General features: G+C 36.0%; 1 protein-coding gene across 1 annotated transcript in view; it reads left to right on the top strand.

The window, feature by feature from the left end:
• The first annotated feature begins 12,465 nt into the window (after positions 1 to 12,465).
• Positions 12,466 to 25,533, top strand: part of LOC105053728 (myosin-1) — a 61,406-nt gene continuing 48,338 nt past the window's right edge. The window contains 6 exon segments of the mRNA XM_073245451.1: positions 12,466 to 12,561; positions 13,116 to 13,568; positions 16,591 to 16,692; positions 16,780 to 16,923; positions 17,062 to 17,212; positions 17,324 to 17,351. Coding sequence (XP_073101552.1) covers positions 12,553 to 12,561; positions 13,116 to 13,568; positions 16,591 to 16,692; positions 16,780 to 16,923; positions 17,062 to 17,212; positions 17,324 to 17,351 — 887 coding nt within the window. The 5' untranslated portion in view covers positions 12,466 to 12,552.

Below are 25,533 nucleotides of genomic sequence, written 5' to 3'. Positions count from 1 at the left end.
TATCACTCCAATTATTTGAACATTTTAAATGGAGTAACTTCACAATAAAGGATAATTTGGAGACCTTATTACATCCAAGATACAAATTCTTATCGGCATCTTTAAGCCTTTTAGATTCGACTTTTGGGATTCATATGTTTCATTCATATCATCTCTTTCAATATCAGTATTTATGAAAGCATATGCATCATGAACCATTCCAATTAAATCATCATAATCTATATTTTCTGCCTCATCTAAATTGCCTCCACTATTAACATTGCATTTCTTTAAATTTTTCTCAATTGTCTCCTTATGATAAACCCAATGTTTATAACTTTTCACAATTCCATTTTAGATCAAGTGAGCCCTTACTTCATGTTGGCCCTTAAAGACTATATTTCTACACTTAGTATAAGGACATCATATTCTATCACTAATAGTTGGCTGACCAAAAGCAAAGTTTAGAAAGGAATGAACTCCATTTATATATTCCACACTTGCTTTGTCATTAAGTTTCATCCAGTTCGTATCTGACATTATGTCCTACACATTATAATAGACAATAAATAAATATCAACTATAATAAAATAAGTTGTTATGGTAAAACTACAATCGGCAAAAAGCATAAGAATTAGAAAAAATTGAATATAAAAAATTTGTAGATCTTAGACTGGGTCGACGAAGCGAAAGTGGGTCGACTAAGTCTGCGAGAATAGCTAGACAGAGAGCAGTGTATCAGTTTCTCTGACATGGCACAGTAATTGAGTCGATCTAGTTTCTAGATAGATCGACTCAGTCCAGATGAGTCGGCTCAGTTACAATGTGGGTCAGCTAATTATGTGGTCAGACAAAAAGGTATACTTTCAGAAGTCTGGAGGCAACAGAAAACTTAGTCGACTCAGTCTAGGTGTGAGTCGACTAAGTGGCACACTGAGTCGACTCAGTCTCAGCTGAGTCGACCCAGTTCATGGGCTAAAGTTGCACGAAGATTCTGTTTGGGTTTAGGATTAGGTTTGATCTTAGAGATTTAGAGCCTTGGTTGGAGAGGTTCTAAGGGGGCTAACCTTGTGTTTAGGCTAAGATTAAGTCCAAAGGGATGTGTGCATGTGAGATATAGGTGTATATAGGCTCGGAGAGTGCATCACATTAGGTTAGCCACTTGGGAGTTTTCTTTGAGCATGGGGCTTGACCTATTTTGTATAGCATTTATACATTGTAATTAGGTCTAAGAGCATACACAGTGAATGAAATTTGCTCTTTCTCCTAAATCCTAGCTCTCTCTTCTTTCTCCTTCTCTTGCTCGTCCTAGGACATCAATGATCTCCAGGTTCCTTGGGTTCAGATTAATCTCTGGTGTCCCCACATGATTAGGTTTTTCGTAACAAAATTGAAGTTCATAAAATGCTTATTTCAGCAATAAATATATAATTTAAAACCCTATGTACAACAGTTCAAATCATAAGTATAATTCTAGTCAAATTTTATAATCTTTCTTTTTAAGATTTAGAAATTAAAAATTTTCAACATGTCCATCATATCACTACCAAACCATACACATAAAAACTTAGCATTTTATAGCAGCAATTTGTCAGAAAAATAAAATCAATTACCATACCAATTTAAAGAAATCAAGCTCTCTTACCACACCGAGATAAAGCTTGAAATAATTTTATTCCCTTCAAGTAGATAATTGTGCTTAAGAGTCTTGTGTTCACAGACCAGTATAGTCACTATATAATGCGATTATAAATAGTAGCAAAGAATCAAAACCAATGATTGAAAAAAGAAAATTATTTAGCATATATATATATATATATATATATATGAAGAGACAAAAAAAGTTATTTAGTAAACAAACAGAACTAGGACAGAAAATTAAGTAAAACTATATATCTACCATTAGTATATTATAGTGAGGTAACCATTTTACATAATGATTGAAAAAAGTCAAGGTATGTGTAACAATAAATATAAAAGATAAGGATTGAATAATTGGAGTGAGAGAGCAAGCCTATATCTTTTGAACGAACAAGTTAATGTGGAAATGATATAAATTCCACAAGCAAGGGCAACAGTCAGCTAGAATTAATGCAAGAGCAGAATGAGCCAAATGTACACTCTGTACCAACTACAACGAATCAAAAAAATATATTTTCTGCTGTCTCTTACAAAATAAAAGAAAAGAAACAAAAGAAATGTTTAATTCATACACAAATACACTCTTTTTTTTTTTTTGCAACAAAAAGAGGGAACTTCATTAAAACAATAAGACATTATAATACAGATGCAGAGAATGCCATACTTGAACTTAAAATCTCCATTTATATGATATTATCATTGATAGCTGGAGGTAAAACTTTACTAAGTGTTTAACAAGAAAAAAATATAAATTCAGATGACATGACCTCAGTTAACTAAGGCTATTAAGGTTCAATTACCATACGTTACTCTCTCCAATCTCCATAGTCTCTTCTACCTTTTATCCAGGAAGAGAGAGAGAGAGAGAGAGCAATGAAAGAGGAAAAAGAGTGAAAATGATGAAATATAAAGGTGTATTGATACAAGTTTAAAGTCAAGTAGCACCGAAATACTATGACTAAGGTCATAAGAAATATAATAAATTGATTATGAAATATGAATCCTTTTTATAATTAACTATTTGAATTTTGGCATAGCCATATGAGAGAAGAACATCTCACTGAGTAATTACTAATTGATATAGATGAGCGTTCATTATTTTCCCATAGAAAATGGGGGAGGATTCAAAGTGGAATAATTGCTTCAAAGAAAGTGCTCTGTGTTTTTATATGTTACAAGTTTAGCAATAAAACTTAAATTAGTACTCGTTCCAATAATTAGGTACAGCTATTACATATATGTGGCCAAAATGTAACTTGCCTCATTTAAAGAAAGATAACATGGAATATAACAAATAACAAATGTAAGTAAAATAGGGAAAATAGTTTTAGAAGTATTTAATTAATTAACTGATATAGTATCCAAGAATAATATGTGTATAAGGGAACTTGTGTTCAAGCCTTCTCATCTCATCTCGTCCAATAGGACAGGGCAAGCACATCACATATATCAAGCTAGCACAAATGGCAAAAATCAATGAAATAATTGTGACGGTCCTTTTATCTGTAGCTCACATGTAAACATGATAAAGATAGAATATCACAAATAGTAAGACTTTCCGACCATAAAAACAGAATGCACTTCAAACTCCATTCATATTTTCAGCAGCCAAGAGCCTAATAAAGATCTAAACCCCAACACTTTAACCCGAATGTTCGAATTTGTCTTTTTAATCAGACTGAAATAGTTGAGAGTAATATGAGGAATTAAATATTCAGCAAGTAATTCATAAAATTTTAAGATGGCATAGACTTAACCTACCCATGCTACATCAGAACCCATAACATTGATCTAAAGGAATTTAAAATGCATTGAAGGTGAAAAGATAACGTAAGATCAATAGAATTGCCATGTAGAGTCTTAGTTTAGATAAACTAAAAAATAAATTAGAAACTAAAATATCACCATGGCAACGTAGGGGAGAGAGAGCGAGTAACAGAGAACGGACATATCTATACGAAATAACTTTTAGTATTAGAGTTGGGGTTCTGAGTTCTAACCTTTAATGTAGTGCGACGGTCTTCAAATCCAATCCAATGTGCGTCCAAATGTTTCCTTCAATGGAGTTATCAATTAGAAGGGTATCCGCTATGAGTTCTTTCACTTCACTGCCGATAGAGATGGAGGTGTGGAGGCTTTTAGGTTTGACTATTTGTCAAGAAGTAGTAAACGTGAAGGAGAGGAATTTTTTTTTTTTTTTTTTGAGAGGGCAAGGCTTTCAATCAAGGGTTTGGCGCACCCATTACAAAAAAAAAAAAAATTCTATGCATGTATGATTTTTTTAATATTTTTTTTTTGTTTCAATGACAAGTAAATATTGTTACTGTAATTTTTTTCTATGATAAAAAAATGTTTTCTATGACAAGTAGTTGTTGTCACCGTTGTCTTTCAGCGATAGAATTTTAATTAATTTTTATCATAAATAATATTTTTTTTCTCAATCAATATTTTAGTTTTTGATATTTTTATTTAGTGACAGATTTCAGTGATAAGGAAAAAATTTTTGTCAGTAATAATTAATAATCTGTGACAAAAATATTTGATTATTATTAAAATAAATTAATTGATGCTAATCAGTGATGAGCACAATTATTTGTCATAGAATATTTATTTTCAATAATAAAATTTTTTTTGCCTCAAAATACTCACCATCGTAGATAAGATTTCTCATGGTGAGAGTGGCTTGCTTTATAAGCCCTCGAACTGTAGAAACTATCCTTTCTCTACGATATTATACACTTCCACTTTCTGTCCTACCTTAGAAGAGGTTCACTTCTGTACATGCCATGTGGGCTCCTTTCATGTATGACAGTTTCATCCCTTTTCTTTAGTGTACATGGGATGTTTTCACATACAATAGAAGGATCTTTAAGTTTTAACTAATCAATGCCCGCTAGCTCCTGCTTAAAGTAGCAAAGTTTATTAATGAAAACAAAGTATCGGTACAAATAGAGAGGTTTCATCCTGGCTATAGCGACCATCCCAACTCAATGGGCCTGGAGCATAGTAGGAGAACATGGTTTTGATAGGGATCAACGAAGGAAAATTTTTTGTGCACTGTCCATGATGTAGAAAATCTGATGTAGAATGTATTATTTTATTTTTTTAGATCACATAGCCATCGCTTTCCAACACGTATTTAATGTCCACAATTTTTTTTTCATTTAAAATTTTGAATGACAAAAATACTCTTTTCCTTCCAAAAAAATTATGACATCCAGTGCTGATATTATGACATCCTGCATTGAAATTATGATCTTCTGCACAGGATGTTATAATTTTTTCACAAGATGTCATAAAGAAGAAAAGATATTTTTATCATTGAAAAATTGTATGCACAGGATGTAATAACTTTTTCACAGAACGTCATAAAGAGAGAAAGAAATTTTCGTCATTGAAAAATTGATGACAATATCCAAGAAAAATTTTTCAATGATGAAAATATTTTTTTTTATGATATTTTATGAAGCATTATGACATTTCGTACAAAAAGTCGTAATTTTAATATCATAATGTTAATATAAGATATCATAATTTTTTTTTTAAAAAATATTTTCATAATTTAAAATTTTAAATAAAAAAATAAAATTATAAATATCAAATAAATATTAAATATATATTAAAAAATAATGATCATATGATCTAATATGATGAAGTGATACATTTCATATCCCGCGGTTCACAAAGAATTTCGCATCAAAGAGAAGCCACGAAGAAAATGTTTTTGGCCCCTCACCATGAGCTCAGAGTGCTAGCTACGTGTCCTGGTGTCGGCAATTAATGAGCTGGAAATAATCAGTTGATAGCAGCTCAAGTCCCATTGTGGATTGAGTGGTAGGAGTTATCCAATGCGAAGGGAGTGGAAGTGCACATCAGTGACGGCGTCGTTCTCGTTCAATTAAGGAGCGGTCAAGGTCAAAATGTTGTTGGAGGATTCAGCCGTGGCTATGAGCTTCTAATTAACAACAGGAGAAACGCTTCCAAGGAGGAACCCCGCCCTAAACTCTCTCAGGTTGAAAAAAATCCATGGGTCGGGCAAAATAAACCCTACTCCAGATTATTCTTTTTCTACATTAATTGTCTTGTTTCCAGGTGTCAACAGAACCGACGGTATACAATTAGATACCAACCCAACCGAGCATATAAAGCTTGAGTAAATTTCAACATCGCATTCGCACCTCAAGTTTTGTTGAATCAAGTTTAAATCTTAAGAAATTTATACATATATACATACATATACATACACACTATTTATCTATATACATGTATATATCTTCTCATATCAAGAGAAGAGGATATTTATTTCTCTCAATTACAAAAGCATATAGTTATGCATTCAAATCGATAACCCATATCATTAATTATGATCTATCTATATTATAAAAAAATCCTCTATAATTCAGTCTATCATTTTTCTATAGAGAATGCCTCTGATCCTAAAAAGTATATTAAGTAATTTTTTTGTAGTAAATATATTTACATATTTCTCTCATTTTTTTCAAATTGTATTTAATTATTGTCTTTTAAAGAAAAATCTTTTAAAAGCCGAAGTGATAGCCTAGTTGAAACGGGTTTAAGCTTCTACCCAAGTGACTTGGATTCAAGGTGTGAGTTCTGTTAATTAAATGTCTAAGGGGAATGATGTGACCAAGTGTATTGCGGGCTAAGCGAGCCAAATTGTAAACTCACTGTGACATGCTATGGATAAAAAACATTCCAAGATGGCTTGCCACCAGTAGGACTAATTATCAAAAGATTCTCAAGCTAAGAGGGGGTGGGGTGGGGTGTCCCAGTCATTGGTCAGGGGGGATGCACGTCCTTGCATTATTGCATCGTGGCGGAGGGTCCCTCGTGCCAAGAGATGTAGTCATCTCTCCCCATCTTTTTCTTCTCTCGCTCCTCCATCCATTGCTCTCCCCACTCGCCACCTTTTTACATTATGGATATTGATAGAGAAGTCGCACACCCACACATGGCTTGTTCGTTAGGTTAGGTTCCCTTTTCCGCTCTTCCTTGCTGCGTCACATATTCCACAGTACTTTTTACTACTTTATTCCTTGGATTCTCGTAACCAGATCAGATCTAGAATCAGCCCTTCGTATCTATATCTTGAAAGGGCACGTGGCAAGCTAAAATATTTGACTAACTTATTTCACAAAGCCCCCGTGGCAAGTTAGGCCCGGACCTCGTCCGCACTCTTTAAGATGACCATATATATTAGATTGGTTAAGAGAGAGAAATCAGTGAACGCTAGCTAGTTCGAACCGATTAATAAAGTAAGTCATGAGGTCCACAGTATATTTATAGATTTCTCTAATCCAATTGCAACCCCTGGTAGCTATAAAGTCCTTTCAGTTGATCATCTTTCCCCTGTGTCTATGGTTTGTGGTTGTCGCTGTTATACGCATAGTGGGTCTTGGTTACCTATCAACCTCTTGCTTTAGCTTTAGGACCTGTCCCCTGCCATGTCCTAAGAAGAAGAACAACTTGGGTAGCTCACCCGGGTGGGGCCCAATACAATATACACGGTGGGATCCACACAAAAGCGCCCCGGGACTCGCCGCTTGGTAACGTTGAATGGTCTCCCCGACAAGAATTTGATGGAATGCTCTCATTTTTGCTTTGTGAACCTTCTAGTGTTGTGAATAAAGGGAGAAGAGCACGGTCCCGTTGGCATTGTAGTTGGTAGGTGTAAGTGTAATGGAAGCCAGGCACTGGTCTGAATTCCCTGGTCTTCTTCACATGCATGCTTGTCCCCTTCAATGCCCTCCATATCAAAGGACACAGATATCAAGAAGCATGACAAGAGGCCAGCCCCTTAAAGGACCCTCTATTGACTAATTAATGTACGTTGCATGCACCGACTCTGATATATTAACCTACTATTAACTAAGACAATCCCATACTATAAAACAACCAATTCTTTGGAATTCTTGGACCACTGGTATAAGAAGCACACAACCTCTCTTGAGCTCTGACTGAAATATATACCTTGCGGAGGCGTCAATTGAGGGATCGGTAATTAAATATCTATTAAATATATGTGGGTTTGTGGGTGGACCACTATAGATGTTGCCTCTAGCATTGGGTATACGACAAACATCCACCTTACGTGGTTAAGCTAATAAATTAATAAACTGCATGCCTCACTAATTGAAACTAAGCCTAAACTTGGATTACAAAAACGATTTCGGCATTTTAAGATTCCAGCAGCTCATAACAAAAGCCGCATACTATTGGTTATTGTGCATGCTTCTGTGAACAACACCACATCAAATTCTTGTGCTCTTCATTATGTACAAGTAAGATAAGAAATGCATGTTGTTCCCCAGTTTCTGCGGAAATGGTCAACCGGTGGGACATATGCTTGAAGTATATTGGTACGAAACTTGAAAAGAAAAAAAGAGAGGATAGTTATGTCACAAAATTATTCCTATTTTAGTTCGGGTATAATGTTTAAAATATTTTTTGGTCGAGGATACTTAATTTTTTCTATCTTTTAAAAAAAGGGGCAGGAAAAATAATGGTTTTATATCAGTTGTGAGCGAGTTTGACAAGCATAATTATCCTTTATTTATTTAGGTATATTTGATTCCCCCATAAATCCAAATAAGTCTGAATAAAGTTTATTTGTTAGCTATATTCAAGTTTATCCGGGAGAACAAGTATTTTGCCTCTTGAATAAAGCCTCAACAGTGTGAGATACTTTTCAGATTTATTTTGGTACTTCTTCCGTTTAAACCTATTTAAAAATATCAAACTTCGTTTGGTTCCCCAATTAATAAACCTGAATATAATCCACTTTTTTTAGCTTTATTCAAGTTTATTCAACCAAAAACAATTTTCGTGTAGTTTATAAAGCCCCAGAACTGGTGGGTATTGTGGGGACATCAAAAAATTATAAGGTACCTTTGGGTACTTTTTTGGCTTTAACCAGGTGAAAATCATTCAAGGGGCAAGGGACTCATAATTTTATCCAAATAATGAGACATAAGTTCCTTCCTGAATTGAATAGAGTTATTTCGATGGTTATGTTGAGCTTATTCAGGAAGCAAACAATGATTTAGAGAGAGAGGTAGGAGGTAAATAGTTTTAGCTGATTAAGAGGAAATAAGTACCTTCAAATAAAGTTAATTTAAATATTATTTTTTTAAAATTAGGAAACCAACGTAGCCGTGAATCTTATACCGAGCTTATGTCTTCTTCATTCATAAATTAAATATTATTTTTATTTTTTTATGATTTGATATGATGGTTGTGTCATAGGACCTTGTAACAGAAGAAGCATTTTATATATGACTCGACCTATCAAATTAATCTATAAATGATCTGCTTTACCATTATTAATCTAGACCCATTATTAAGTAGGTCAGGTCCTAATTTAGACATTTGACCTATTTACCTATTTTGATCCATTTTATAAGTAAGTCGGATCATGATTGAACCTATTTAATTTGTTTAGAATATGTTTAATCAGTTTAAAACCTGCTTAATCTATTTCTATTATGTTTAACTTGACGTATTTGATGTGTTCCATCCATTTAAATCAATTTGATCTGCTTAAAACTTAATTTATTTAATCTGTATAATTTGACATGTTTAGTAAAAGAGTTATGCAAGTTAGCATTGAATTATTTATTTAATAAATAGATTAAGTTTATATTTGAATTTTTAATTTATTTAATAAATAAATAGGGTCTGGATTAACAAATTTTGACTCCATGCGTAACCTATGTCATAATGATCATCATAATCATTTAGAAGCTTACTTGGATAGTATATGCATAATAGGGATTTGTTAGATAACATAGTTAATTTGATGCAAGTATGTTATGATCAAATATTTCATAATGGTCATTGTTGATAGACAAAAATTACATGATTGGTGGATGCAATTTCGATGGTCGTTATGTGCAGCATGTGGTTAGTGAGCACAAATCGAAAGACGAGATGCCCAAACTACCGAGTGGGGTCATTCAAGTGCCCCTTTATCGAAGACATTGAAATGGTAGCTGCATGCAACCTTAAGATAGACATAAATATATAATCAAATCATAAGGCAGAGTGAAACAAAAGATATCATTTGTTTTGTTATAAGATGATCAACATCTAGAACCTCAATGATTAATGTTAATGATTATAATAATAATAATAATAATAATAATAATAATAATAATAATAATAATTATTATTATTATTATTATTATAAAGCAGCTGATTTACAGAGGAATACTACAAGTGCATTTGGTCCACGATCAAAATTGGGATTAGAATGGATGGAAATTGAAACGGTCGTATCCTTCGATATATTTGGTTCGTGACTGGAATCAAAATTATAATGGAAGTTGAATCCCATAAGAGAGCAAAGATTAGATTTTCAGAGGATTGAGATATTCCCATTCTTCAACTAAACGACTGGTATAAGAATAGAAATGAGACCCTCTCAACCAAATAGTTGGAATAAGAATCAATTATTTTCATTTTGTTGTGGTTCTAATATTGTGAAGAATACCAATAGTCCTACATTGATTGTGAGTTAAAAGGGACTTTCGCTTATAAGGAGGGGATCATCCTTTCTATATCAAGTGCCTTTTGAAGGATAAAATTGTGAGACCCATTGGCCAGAGTGGATAATACCTCACGTGTTGGATCGATCCCTTATCCACAACAATGGCACCCCCGATAGGGATCGAGGTTTGCTTCGATTTTCTGGAGCTGAAGTCTATCTCGATTGACTGTGGGGACTCCCAAGACTGTACACATTAGAGTCCTTTTGATTGGAGGGTTCTATCACAATTCTAATAATATGGAGAGCATCAATAGTCTCATATCGGTTGTGAGTCAAGGAAGACTCGTACTTATAAGGAGAGGATCATTTTTTTCACGTGAGGCATCTTTCGAAGGATAAAACCGTGAGACCTATGGGTCAAAGTGGACAATACCTTACGTATTGAGCCGAGCTTTTGTCCACAATAATTTTCATTCCAAAATCCAACTTTCTCCGACCAAACATCTCAAAATAAATTCGAGAATGGAACATGCCCTTGTATAAAGTCCTTTTGTAAAGTCTTGAAATAGGTTCAAGTGTAGAACTAGTTTTCGACTTACTTTAGCCTTCTCTCTTCTTGTTCTCTTCCCACCACCTAAATCCATTGATCTACTTCCTCCTCCTTTGAACTCCTTTTGAGTCAGGATCTTCTGTGTTGCATGTTTTGCACCATAGACAATTGTATAGGACTCGGTTGTTACCACGTCATCCCACTATGATGACAAATAACTATCAAACATCTAAAAATATTTCTTGAGATGCACTATGGTTAGCACGCAATATGATACACCATATGTTTGATAGCCATTCATCATTGTGATGTCATGACATTGGTGGCGATCAAGGCCTGCACAGTTCTATACAGTGCAAAGAAGCATCATAGATGATCCGAGATCGCTGCTTCCTACCCTAATGCTCAAGCCTTCATTCTACACAATCTCTACCGCCGATCACTCAAATTAGCTCCAACTAAACACTTGATATGTGTTCTCCACCTCTTCTCATTAAAGTCCAGCGGCACCGCCAAAGCCCCAAATATGAGGACGGGCAATAATAATGAATTTGGGGCCAAACGCCGCAAACGGTGGATGGGGTATTGGGTTGGAGCGGGCTCATGTCATGAGAAACTTGGGGCCAATATCACGTGAGACTTGGGAGAGATGAATGGTTTTATGAGTGGGGAGAGGATGATCTTCGGTGACGATGAATGGAGACGCGAGCGGGAGGGGAAGAGAGAGAGAGATGGAAGGCGCAACACGTTGGCCATCGTCTAGCCATCCATAATCCTAATCTACAAGGCTTCTACACTTCAATCATTTGAATTGGGTAAGACCTACCCCGATTGGATTAGAAAAACACTCGGTTGGGATTTTAATTCTTTTAGGAATTGAATGCTTCTATAGTTGTAATCCTTTAGAACAGAATTTTTTATGATTATAACCGCATGATTTTGTACACCTTATATACTAATTATCGGAAATACAACTGCGACACATTTTAGCTTTAATTCCTGAGTTCACATGGTATTAAAGCAAGCCTCCATTTGCTCATCCTTGTGTCCTCTCTCATTTCGGATTTTGCCTTTCGGCCTTTACATGCGGGAGGCGGTGTTGAAAAATAATATTTTCATATCAAACAGATTAAAAATTTTCGTGATACCTCTATATTCTTAGAGATGTTCGATTATTAGATAGAATCGTGACGCAACGGAATCGATAACCGGTGTTAATCTCTCTTGTGCTTTAATTTTAAGTATTTGAAGATGTGTGGATGCCGAACGGCGATGGCAACTACACGTAGCAGCCCGCCGAACGGCGATGGCAACTACACGTAGCAGCCCTCCACCTTTGTATAATTTATAGAATTTTTAAGATTATGAAAGTTCACCAAATGATCGGCCGGATCGACTGAGGACGGCAAATCACAGCAATCCAAACGTATTTTCGTCAGTTCCCTTTTCGCCGGCCTTTCCCAGCAAACCCATCGAATTTTTTTTTTAAAAAAAAATATTTTCCTCTGCGCCGTCGGATCACTTTTTTGAGGTCCCAGTTTAAAATGGGCCCATGACGGTGGCTACCCGGCCAACCCATCCACCTTTTTATGTTCTAGCCTTTTCGTCGCAGGTCCGCATCAATTCTCCCGCCTCCCCGCCCCGCATCTCGCTCTTTCCCTTCTTTACCCTCTAAATTCCGACAATGACACCAACAATACTCCCAAAACATTCGGTCATGAATGACAAGTATAGGGGTAAATCAGTTACTTACGCCTAGCCGTTAACTGCAAAAAACCTTCCATTAAAAAAAAAAAAAAAAAAAAAAAAAGGAGGCTCTGACGACCGACGACCGGCGACCGCCAACGAGCCCCAGCCTTGCTCTACCGAATGAATGACTGATGTCAGTATATACTCTCTCTCTCTCTGATTCGATCCATAAAAGATTTTTTATACCATAAAAAAACTAAGCCTGAGAGGAGAAAGAAGAAAGGCGAGCACAGTAGAAGTGGAAGGAGGCCGTTTCCTGTTTCTTTTTTTCTTCTCCACTCCCGCGATCCCTCTCTCCTCCACCAGTCCCCTTTGATCCTTCCAATTCCCTCCCCCCTCCCCTTCTCATAAAATTTCCCGCATCTTTCTCCGATCATTTGAGGTTTTTCTTTTCTTTTTTTTCTTCCTTTTTTTTTTTTTTGCAGATTTTGATCGTCCTCACCCTCAAAGGTTGCCATTTGATTTTCCCTTTTTTTTTTTTCTTTTGAGAATTTTTTACTTTCGGGCGGTGATTTAGATCGAGCGATCTTCCACGTTCATTTATTTTTTCTTTTTTTTAATTTTTTTGATTTTTGATTTTTTTGAATTTGTCCTTGGGATTTAAGATCAGAATATTAAAGGAAGTGTAGTAGAACACGACAAGAAGTTTTTAGGGATCGAAAGAATTGATCTTGCGAGGTTATCTAGGCTTCGAGATCCGGTGGGAAGAGATTGGGAGCGTTCGATCGAATGGCGTCCGTTGAAACGAGGTCGCGGAGGGCACCAAGCTCGAAGAAGGCCAAGCCAGAGAGGTCCAGGGTGAAACCGCGCGGGCCACCCCGGCTCCAGTCCACTAAATCGCTTCACCAAGATTTTAGTTTCACCAGTGGCTCCATGCCTTGCTCCATGGAGGAAGCCGGTGACAAAAAGGAATTGAAGGAATCGATGACGAATCTTCCTTCTTTGGATGAAGAGGACAAGGGGAATTTCCAGGCGAATGATGAGTCGCCGTACAGTTCGAGGACGACTTCCTGGGAGGACAAATCTCTGGAAGGAGAGGGAGATGGTGAATCCGGGGATGTGACTTCTAGATTGCCCGTCATCTCTCCGTCGCGGATCAACTCCAGATGGAGCGATACCAGTTCTTATGGCGCGAAAAAGGTAAGTCTTTCGTTCTTCTTTTGTTTAGAAATCACTCCTTCATGAGGGCGAGACCGGATTTAGTTGGAGGTATGGTTGTGTTAATTTTCCTTGCAAGAATTAAATTTACACCACTGTTACCATTCTCTGGACGTGTTTTCGCAACCTTAAAATTGGGCTTATTAAGAGAACATATGTTTTATTCATCGAGAAAAACAGAAAATGCAGGGGCATGCATATATTGCCTCGGAAATGACTAAATGTGCGATTTTGATGGATTTTGAATGACAATTTTTCTTATTTATATAATGTATGTACTTACATTGTACTTGTGATTGGAAAATCTACTTTAATTTAATTAGCTAGAGCTGACCCAAAAAAAAAAAGAACCAGCCTTTTTCCAGTTTACCCAATTGTCCATCATTGTAGAGGAATTTATAGGTCATTAGTTATCTCACTCTTGTTCGTCCTTGTTTTTAGCTCGTTCATACGCATTGGCTCTGTTCCCTGTTCACCTGTATCAGATTTCTTAATGTCGAAGTTTATCTGGAAATTTCCTCTGCACGTGACTTGATTCATTCTTGATGTGCTCTACTTTCTTTTGGAGGGATTCACAAGTTTACCTATAGCAAATTGTGCTGTGAACCATGCCCATCGATTTAACTTCACTCTAAGGGGCTGTTAGTACTCTTCTACCTCATGAGCCATGCACAGCCGTCCATCAGTGATCTTCTGCATTGTACTATAGCCTTATTATTTGAGGTTCTAGCTTGTGGATTTTTTTGTCTTCTTTTAACTGTTGGCCTTCGCTTATCAAGTATCAGCTAATCTTCCAATTTTTTTCGAAAAAGTGACACTGTGGAGAATTATTCTGGGATTGGTTTTTCTACGTACCCACTTCTTGCTAACAATAAGAAAACAGCACGTCTCCTTAGGATAATGTTTCTTAACTCTGACAATGACTGTACCCACTCTTTGAGAGTCATAATAGATGCTTTGGATTTCTTTTTGCTTTGGTATTCTTTATCTAACATCCCATGAAACCGGTTGCTGAGTTGTATTTTCATATGTTTCTGAGGTTAGAACTTCTTGGTCACTTAGGAGTTGGTTTAAGGTCTTACCCTCCACATTGGGTTACATATTGTCTTAAGGCTAGAACTTTGTTTATAAGTAACCTGAGAACCATTCAGTTTGTTCAGTATCCACTGTGCTCCATGCTTTGAGAATCATATTGGTCAGGCTGTTCAATTTGTTCAGTATCCACTGTGCTCCATGCTTTGAGAATCATATTGGTCAGGCTGTTCAATTAGTGAATGAGCCAAATTTTCCAACTCATGTTCTTGGAAGCAAGTTATAGACAGACCTGAAGTTTTTCTGAAAGTAGGATACTAAGGATAGTGCACGTAATAATACATATCTTTTACAATCGGAAATATGGAGCCTTAATCCTAGCTTGGACATTGCTTGGAGCATACTAGCAGAAGTCATAACTATTTCTCCTTGAGACTTTCCATATTGGGAAGCCTCTTAATCGCAGGAGTGTTGCATTCTCATGATATGTCATTTATAGTCTCATCACATTTATGCATTGGTTTCCTGCAAAAGTTAAATCGGGAACATGTATTTGTAATTGACAGCTTAACATGACTGTTAAATGTTGAACTTGATAACTTCATAGTCCAATATTCCTTATACTTTTGTAAGTTCAAGGTGATGATCATGTTTGTTAGAATGTCAGGTTGTGTGCTGGATGATGGTCTCTTGCATTGCCTGTCACTTTCAGTTGTACGTGTCTTTTCAGGAGAAAAAAAGGAAAATTTGGGGTCTGGAAGAAAAGGATAAACATGTCAAAGTCCCTTTTTAAAAATAAGAAAAAAGTATTTCTCCTTAAGATGCTGTTCTGAGCTTTAGTAATGACTGCACCCACTTTTGAGAGTAATCCTTGTAATAAATATTTCAGATTTCCTTTTGTTTCTCACTCTTTATTCAAATCCCTCAGGACCAGTTGCCGAGTGGCACTTTGATATGTTTTGAGGTCAGAACTTCTTCTTTCAGGAGTTGGATTAAGGTCTTACCCACTCCCATTAAATATTAACTCTAAGACATCATGTATGAACTACTTGAGAAAGTCTGTTTAATATCTACCATGATCCATAGTTTAGCTATCACATTTTGGCCAGGTTGGACCATTTTTGCATGAATCCAAATTTTCCATGGAGTTTTCTTCTGAAGCAAGCCATGGAATATAGATAGAGCTGCAATGTCTTGATAATAGGATGATACATGTAAAATACATTTCTCTACAACCGGATAAGTATGTTCTGAAGCCTGACTCGGACATCATAGCTTAGAGCATCCCGAAAGAAGTGATAAGTAATTCTCCTTAAGGCGTTCCACATTCAAATGCCTTTTAGTTGTTCTATGCCTCAATTTTGCTGCGCTATTCCATTTGTAGTCCCGTCATTTTTATGCATCAGTTTTCTGAATATGATTTGTGGGGACCATTTTTGTAATCTTCAGCTGAATATGAATTTAAGGGCTACATTTGATTATTAGATAATCCGATTTTCCTTGTACTTTTCAGAAGCTCAACGATGATTCTGTTTCATAAGAATTAGAGTTGTCAGGTTTTACCGCATAATCTCTTGCATGGTTGGTCTTTATATTAGAAAAATTATCATTTCTCCCATGCCATATGAATAACACTTAGAGTTGTTGCAAATAAGACCTCTCCTCATACTTTAAATTTTACATTTGTTATTTCTGCATATCTTCAATGGGCAAATTTGTTGCAGGATATTTGAATAAAGAAACATTGTATTGTCAACTGCTGCATATAATTTTGTAAGACTCTTCTGATAAGAAAATGGCTTCTGGAAGTTATGGTTTCTTATGTTGCTTTCTTGTATAATATTTTAGTTTAGATTCCTACCAATATTGGGTACATTTTTTTTTCAAAAAAATAACTGCTGCTGTTGGTAAGATATTATCCACACACTGTCTATTGATTGTAAGACCTACATGTTAAAGTTTATTGTTTCAGAAGGTTCAAGCTTGGTGCCAACTTGCAAATGGTGATTGGGCATTAGGGAAGATACTGTCAACTTCTGGGGCAGAATCTCTTATATCTCTTCCTGAGGGTGAAGTAAGCTTTTCTAATCCAAATATTTTAAGAAACTATTGCTTTCTCTTTTACAATGTTCTAGCTTGTCATCTAAATTTGCAGTTGAAGGTTTTAAAGCTGAACACTGAGAGTCTGTTACCTGCAAACCCTGAAATTCTTGATGGTGTGGATGATCTTATGCAACTCAGTTATTTAAATGAACCATCAGTATTATACAACCTGCAATATAGATATTCACGAGATATAATATATGTGAGTACTTCATTAAGTCATGCTCCCTGTAGATTTGAAATCTGAGTGCTTTCATTAATTCATGCTCTCTGTACATTTTAGGGTTTTTCTCATTATAAATTTTCTTGACACATAAAAATCTTCTCATCTTGCAATTAGACTAAAGCAGGACCAGTTTTGGTTGCTATCAACCCATTTAAAGAAATAAATCTTTACGGAAAACATCTCATTGAAGCATATAAGCGAAAAGCTATTGACAGTCCACATGTTTATGCAATAGCAGATACAGCTATTAGCGAAATGATAAGAGGTAATTTATCTCAAGTAAGCATTTTGTGTCATAAGTACACCATGTAACTTACTAACATATTTGGCCACATCGAGCTTTGACTTTGATTTTCTTCTTTCCCCCTAACTGCAGATGAAGTTAATCAATCGATTATTATAAGGTCAGTAGTTCTTTGTCCAGTTCTTTGATAAATGCAGATCATGGACATGAATTACTTTTTCAGTATTCTTTTGATAAATATTGCATTTTTCTCCTTTCACTTTTCTGTTGCTTTTTGTTGGAATAGGTGATATTATGTCATATATAAGATGATGTTTGTTTCAAGTGAAAGCTGGACTTCTTCCTCTGTTTGCATGATATTGAACTGAGCAAATTATCAAAAAGAATAACAGAGTCGTTCTTTTCATATCACTAGAAGAGTGGACTGACTAAGAAAGAAAACTAAATAGCTCATTATATGAAACTAAAAGGGGACACAGAAAGTAGATGTTCTTAGTTGTCTTTTCTGCCATTGAGATCTTATCTTTTGCCTGTTTGTGTGCCTTATGATTGTTCTTTCCCAGCACTTTTTTGTATACAGAGGTGATTAGAATAGGATAATATGCAAGTAAAATGATAAACATTGCAGAGATTGCGGCATCTTTGATAAAAAATCAGTAGGCTGATACAAATTATAAATCATGTCATCGTAATTTTTCTGTCAGCCATTTATTTAGTGGTGGTTTATACATCTGATTAATTTGTCATTTCTGAATTTGTATTTCTTGTTCAATTCTTTAAATAATAACATCTTGAACCTAATTTCAATTCTTTATCAGTTTCTGTCTTACAACTGTAGGAGGAGATTAGGCCTATCACTGATTGTATGCGATGCATCCTAGATGAAAATATTAGGTTATTTAGGAATATAGAAGTTGCTCAAATTATATAGGTGACATGCAGATGTTGCACATGTAATATCTGCATTATAAATATGCTCAATATTACCATTAGAAAGTCAGCATCATGACTTAATGGATGCTTCTGGTTACTTTACTTTTTTACTCTTTGAGAAAGAGCAGTAATTGAGCCATGAGATACTTGTGGAATCAAAATTCCTTTTTTGGAGTTGAATAAACTAATGAATATCAAAGATCTTTTTTGTTTTTCCCTTTTACGGTAAGGAGTTCCTTCTAGTTCTAAAGCAGGGAGGAAAAATATGTGAAAGAAGAAGAACACTGGTTAAAAGTATTACCATGATTGATTTATTCCAACTAAAAGTTTTGTATCATTATTCTGAGAATCTGTTGTCTCTTCTGTTCCTTGCGTGGTATTTGCTAAATGTTCAATTTCAGGAGTGAATTTAATGAAGTAAATTCTTGTACTCTTAAGCACTAACTGTGGTCTTCTTTCTAGTGGTGAGAGTGGAGCAGGAAAAACTGAAACAGCAAAAATTGCATGCATATTTGGCTGCTCTTGGAGGGGGTAGTGGCATAGAATATGAAATTTGCAGACAAATCCCATACTAGAAGCATTTGCAATGCAAAAACATCAAGAAATGACAATTCCAGTCGCTTTGTGAGTTATTTATTCCAATGATTTTTACTCTTGTTAGTCACATATATTTGTAACATTCCATGCCTTCAATTTCTCTTAAATATGTGAATTAGGTAGATAGCTTTTGAAATCTGCCACTTCATAGTCTTTGAAATTGCTATTTCTGTGTGGAGAACATTCATATTAAAATTTGAAACCATTTTATATGTTTTATTAAATCCTGGTATCTAACTTCAGGGCAAGCTGATTGAAATTCATTTCAGCATGACTGGGAAAATTTCTGGTGCCAAGATTCAAACATGTAAGTGGAATGTTCTTTGAATCACTTTGTTTTCCTTGCAGAATATATTTTCTTTCATTTTTTCCAATCTGACATTGATTGTTGCACCCTTCTATTGTTTCTGCCTGCTCAACTTCTATGTGTGGACAGTTTTACTTGAGAAGGTACTTTTATCTATCTGGTGAGATGATCCTTACTAGTTTTGCGCTTTCTGTCCCATGATCTATTTTAATTTTTATATGCTATATGCAGTCAAGAGTTGTTCAATGTGCCATTGGGGAGCGGTCGTATCACATCTTTTATCAACTGTGTGCTGGAGCTTCATTATCTCTTAGAGGTATAATATCTCCATTCATTTTTTTGCCTCCATCTATGTCTTGGTGTAGTTTTCTTGACTTCCATTGGACTGCTCCATAGTTGTTGCTGGCTATTTCGAGTTGGAATTATAGCTGTGACACATGAAAATTTTCGCCTATAAGGAATGTGGGATATCACTAAAATTTGATTAAATATCTTTTAATGAGAAAGGTTATCTTTTATAATGACCCTACTGCAAATGTGGTCAAGCTTGGTATACTCACCAAACTGCGTCAGATGACTTTGATTTACATATGCAACATAGCCTTTTCTTGACTTTTGTTTGCATACAATCATCATGAAGGTCATGGATAGTGATGATGCTGATTCCATGTGTCTCCTGCTTAGTTTGAATTAGAAGACCTCTACAATAATGCATGAGATCACATGCAGTTAACATATTGGAGAGAGATAGTACATGGGTAATCTTATAATATTCAGAATGCCTCCCTCAACATGTCAAAGGCTAAAAAGAGACATTGTATTTAAAACCTTGCTATCAGCACTTAAGAAATGGGAGCGAGAGACAGTGGGGTTGGGTTGGGGGTGTGTGGGGGTGGGGATGATAGGAGAGAGATTTCAAGATGAGATCAGACAGGTATAGTGGAGGCAGGGGCAAAAAAATTTTAAACACTAAATCTGAAAGTACTGTATCAGGCTAACCTAGAAACTACTGTGCAGAATTAAGATCTCTTGGATCATAATGTGTGAAAATTTTCTCCATGTTTCTTCTTCATGAGAGAAAAGGAGGAAGTTTTTGGTTTGGTAATATATAAATAAAAACAGAATAAGGAGAGTCTTTTGCTAGTAATATATAACTATACAACACTAGTGCATTAATTGTCCAACATATCTTCCCCTGCCTCTATTAGATGCATGTGATCATAAAGTTTGCTGTATCGAACCGAACCAGGCGATACAGGGTGCACCATATTATATCGATTTGGTATTGGAATGCAGTATTGGGGGTGGGGGGGGGGGAGGGGTGTATTGACATTTGGTATGCCGAACCGGTCCCGTACCAATACAGTAACAGGTTGGCACGAGTATGGGATCTGGTACCGAGACAGCGAACTTTGGATCATATGCTGGAGGCATTTTAGTCATTTGCGAGCTATATAACTCCTAATTTGTGGCCTTTGCATTTTGTAACATGAATATGATCTATCATATTTTCCTGCACACTTGTTATGTAGGTTTTAAAATCATATCCATGTTTTGGTATTTAGTTTGCACATTTAGTAAATTACTCAGAGTCATTCACAATCGTGGTACTTTTCCTGGTAACTCCCGATACACAAGGACAATAATGTGCCTTCCTATTGCCTTCAAAGCTTCTGTGCTTTTAACATGTTACAACTGATGGTGGAGAAGTGAAACCTCGGTCTTAATACTTCTATCAGTCATTCTTATGGTTGGTCAATTTAAGGGAACCTTATGCAGTTATATTTTTATCCATAAAACTTAAAACTGGTGAAAATGTAAAGGTGTTTTTCTTTCCTTTTTTAGGATCTAGTAGCGGCTTCCCTAATTATTTTTACATAATCTTTTTTTTTTTTTTTTTTAAGGAGCTATTACTAAGAATCTAGAAGAGAGAGTCATCCTTAAGATCTTTATTTGCATTCTCATAAATTTAATGAAAGAAAAAGATCTAGAACACTGATTACGAAATTGGCTGTATTGGAATGTTGCAGATATATGGCATGGACTTCCCTTGTTTGGGAATCCTTGAAAATCGACCATGCTTGTCTATCAAATGCATCACCTTGCTTTTCTCTAGGTTTGTGGTACATGAAGTGTTTTTTTGCTCAATGTATGAGCATATACATGTATATGTATATGGATTCTGTACATGTTGCACCCTTCATGATTGCTTTCTCATATGGTTGTGGCTAGATGTCCAAAGGGGATCCTGTTCATTTTAGCACATGCTAATTCAATTCATGGTATCAGAACCCAGATTCAGAGCCATTATGTGAAGACTTCTGAGACCAGCTTCAGTGATTGGAGCTATCAACTTTATTTTAGTGGATGGGATCTTCTCATTATGACTAATGTTGGAGTGCTGATGTTGCCAATTTTAGTATAACATGAATCTTAATCAGTTGACATGGTACTTTTCCTGGTAACTCCCGATACACAAGGACAATAATGTGCCTTCCTATTGCCTTCAAAGCTTCTGTGCTTTTAACATGTTACAACTGATGGTGGAGAAGTGAAACCTCGGTCTTAATACTTCTATCAGTCATTCTTATGGTTGGTCAATTTAAGGGAACCTTATGCAGTTATATTTTTATCCATAAAACTTAAAACTGGTGAAAATGTAAAGGTGTTTTTCTTTCCTTTTTTAGGATCTAGTAGCGGCTTCCCTAATTATTTTTACATAATCTTTTTTTTTTTTTTTTTTTTTTTAAGGAGCTATTACTAGGAATCTAGAAGAGAGAGTCATCCTTAAGATCTTTATTTGCATTCTCATAAATTTAATGAAAGAAAAAGATCTAGAACACTGATTACGAAATTGGCTGTATTGGAATGTTGCAGATATATGGCATGGACTTCCCTTGTTTGGGAATCCTTGAAAATCGACCATGCTTGTCTATCAAATGCATTATAGTGAGTCATGGAAGCTCTAGACCACCTTGCTTTTCTCTAGGTTTGTGGTACATGAAGTGTTTTTTTGCTCAATGTATGAGCATATACATGTATATGTATATGGATTCTGTACATGTTGCACCCTTCATGATTGCTTTCTCATATGGTTGTGGCTAGATGTCCAAAGGGATCCTGTTCATTTTAGCACATGCTAATTCAATTCATGGTATCAGAACCCAGATTCAGAGCCATTATGTGAAGACTTCTGAGACCAGCTTCAGTGATTGGAGCTATCAATTTATTTTAGTGGATGGGATCTTCTCATTATGACTAATGTTGGAGTGCTGATGTTGCCAATTTTAGTATAACATGAATCTTAATCAGTTGACTTGTGGGGGCGGACCATAAGAATGATTATTGGAATTTGATCAATCTGTGAGGTTTGTAGCAGTCTAGTTGAGATTAAGTCTACTCATGTGTTCATTGCTTAAAAATTAGATTTGAAGTATGCTGTAAGCTGTTGATGAATTGAGAAGGAGCCAAGGTTTTACGTTCTGGCGGGATGGGAGGTGTCTTGGCCATCTCATTCCATTCTTATGAGAAAATGGGATCAGGATAGAGTCGGGATTCTGAAACCCATCCATACAGAAAGAAGAAGAAAGAAAGGAAGATGAAAAATGAGAAAAGTGAAAGGAAGGAAGAAGAAAAATGAAAGAAAGATGGAAAGAGAGAAAAATAGAAAGGAAGGAAAGAAGAAGGAAAGAGAAAGAAGAAAAAAAAGAAAAAAAAGATAGAAGAAAAAGAAAGAAATGAAAGAAAGAAAAACAAAGAAGAAAAAAACGAAAGGAGAGATGGAAGCAAGGTTTCCTGTATTGGTACCGAACGGTGTATCGGTGTCAGACCGGTATGGTACGGTACCGGTACGGTACCGACACAGTATGCGTCGGCGTACCGATTCGGTACCAGTACCCAATTTTTTTTTGTGGATATTGAAGTTAATAATTGATAAATACAACTTCAAATGGCATTAAATTGCATATTATTGACATATTTGGTTTCAATTTTGAGTTAGGTAGCGGTACAAAGACTCTTGATCCAAAATTTCAAACATATATTTATTTACATTATATTTCAACTATGTCATCTTAAATTAAAAAAATATATAAAATATGCATTAAATGTATCTAAATATTTAAGTACAAAGTGCAATAACTAATATACGAACCTCAAGATGTACTCTGCATTAATTTCTTATCGAGTGTCTGTGACGCTTGTAGATGTCTGGATCATCAATATAGTCGTCTGGAGGGACATCAGTCCAACCCTCTAGCTAAGCTGCACCGTACTCTCGAATATTCATCCCATAAGACATCCTCTCTGGATTGTAAGATATCTCAGATCTCTCACTAAAACTCTAGCTCTGAGAAGTATCCTCGAGATGATGGTATGGCTGTGGAGGAGTCCATCCAAATATGCCAGTAGCAAAATCTGATCCATAAGATGCTCCAGACTGCATAGGGTAGTAACCACTAGAAGGCGATGCCTCGGATTCACCATATTCATATAAATCATAAGGTGACTGCAGATAATGGGATCCATAATGCGAGGATGATCCAGATACATCCACGGACCTTACTCCTCGTGTAAGATTGTCTGCAGTTGCATCGTGTGCTGGACGACCTCTAGGAGTCCGTCGTCTGTATGAAATTGGCTCCCTACGGTCTCTACCGACTCATCCACCATGATCCCTATTTTGTGTGGATGTGTAAACTGAGACTCACCAGTGAATCGAATATCATCTTGTGGCTGTGTCTCATAAACGGTGGTCTCTTGTCCTCCAGTTCCTTCCTGATCATCAGATCTATGGCTATTACTAACAGTATCATCATTACTCTTCCTGGTGTCCGTATCTGAGCCAAATAGTTTATGTACTCTCGAGAGTGGTGCACGTGTAACTGTCTTTTTCTTCCCTCCTTGTATCCCTCTGTGATTGAGTTTTCTGTGATTGGGAGGATGGATGTCTTTTTGTTGGCTGTCGGGAGGATCGTCTATACATTTGTCACTCGAATCTCTAGGAAGATATATCAGACAGCAAGTCATTGATGAATGAATCTTTTGTCCCTCAGGCTGTGGCTGATCAGCTGGAATCCTATATGGAATATTTCTTCTGCCCATTGTCCTGAATCCACCCTGATCTCCCTCACCACCACACTGGCTGGTCATGGAAGGGACCCCAGCTCATCAAACTCTAGCTCCTGCTGCTGACTTGCAAGCCATCCGATGATCGGATCGTCGTCCTCGTCGGCATAATCATCCAACGTCGGATCAGTGTACTTCAATTGAACTTCCTCTTGAATGTATTTTAGCTTCAATCTCAGATTGTAGTGAACATATATAAGATCGTTGAGGTATTTTTGTGTCAGACGATTTTTCTGTTTGCTGTGGATAAGGATGAAAGTGGATCAATTGCGCTCACAGCCACTAGCAGAGACTATTTGAGAAAGAATATGGACAGCCACATGTCTCAAATTTTCTGTTGACATTCCAAAATGAATCCACCATTCAGCTGCAAAAGCAAAATTACATATCAAACTTGATGATATTATTAAGCAAAATTACATATCAATCTATTGCTGCTCATTATTGATATGTAATTTATCTGGATTCATCTGTTTTTTGCTTACGATAGCTGATGGGACTCCAAAGCTATCTGATCCCTGTTTAAACTGTTTCGTCTGAAACAAAATATATTTATTAAATTTATAAATATATCAGATCGAATTCAATTGAATAATTACATCTGTTTTTTAACTAGCATAACCTCTTGCAGACACAACGATATGATTTTTGGATCGGACACCATCTTATATATGACATTTTGAAGAGCAGCAAGAAGCTCGTTGTTCATATCTATTCTGAGAATGGTATACTGAAATCTCGGATTCAAGTAATAAGCTGCAGATAAATTATAAGACTGATTAAGTATACTTTTATATTCATGTTTCGAAAAAATATTTTAAAACATTCTTGAATCTATACTTTACCAGCTAGTGCAATCTCTACCTATCTGATAGTCCCAATGGCGCTCAATGATGTTAATGAATTCTTGAGCATGCTTGGGATCATTCTCACTAATCTGTTTCTTTGTCCTCTCCATCATGTAATATAGGAAGTCCATCTGGGGGTATCTCTCACTGTCCACGGTGCGAAGCACCTCATATAAAAGCTCGATAGCCTTCACTACCTCTCAGCCTGCTGCCAAAATGACTGACTCGTCATCAAGTTCTCCACATGACTTCCATCAGTGTCGGTCCTCGCATATCTGCTCTCTTGCCACTCGGCACTAACAAACATCTGACGTAGGGCTGCTTTTTTTTGAAGAAGACTATGAAGTGCTATGTAGTTGGTAGCAAATCGTGTGATATCCGGTCTTAAGATCTTCCCTCCAGTATACGCCGCATCAATGAAAGAACTCATATGTGGTTGTAAATGAATCTAGTAATGGTCTGAGCAATCTCCACTACCTACTGCATCCTACGAATCTTCCCAATATCCATCAATATAAGATCAATGCAAT

The sequence above is a fragment of the Elaeis guineensis genome, chromosome 11 (genome assembly GCF_000442705.2).
Source record: "Elaeis guineensis isolate ETL-2024a chromosome 11, EG11, whole genome shotgun sequence".
Taxonomy (NCBI): Eukaryota; Viridiplantae; Streptophyta; class Magnoliopsida; order Arecales; family Arecaceae; genus Elaeis; species Elaeis guineensis.
Note: the sequence above shows the minus strand (reverse complement) of the source record. Positions and strands in the feature narration are given on the sequence as shown.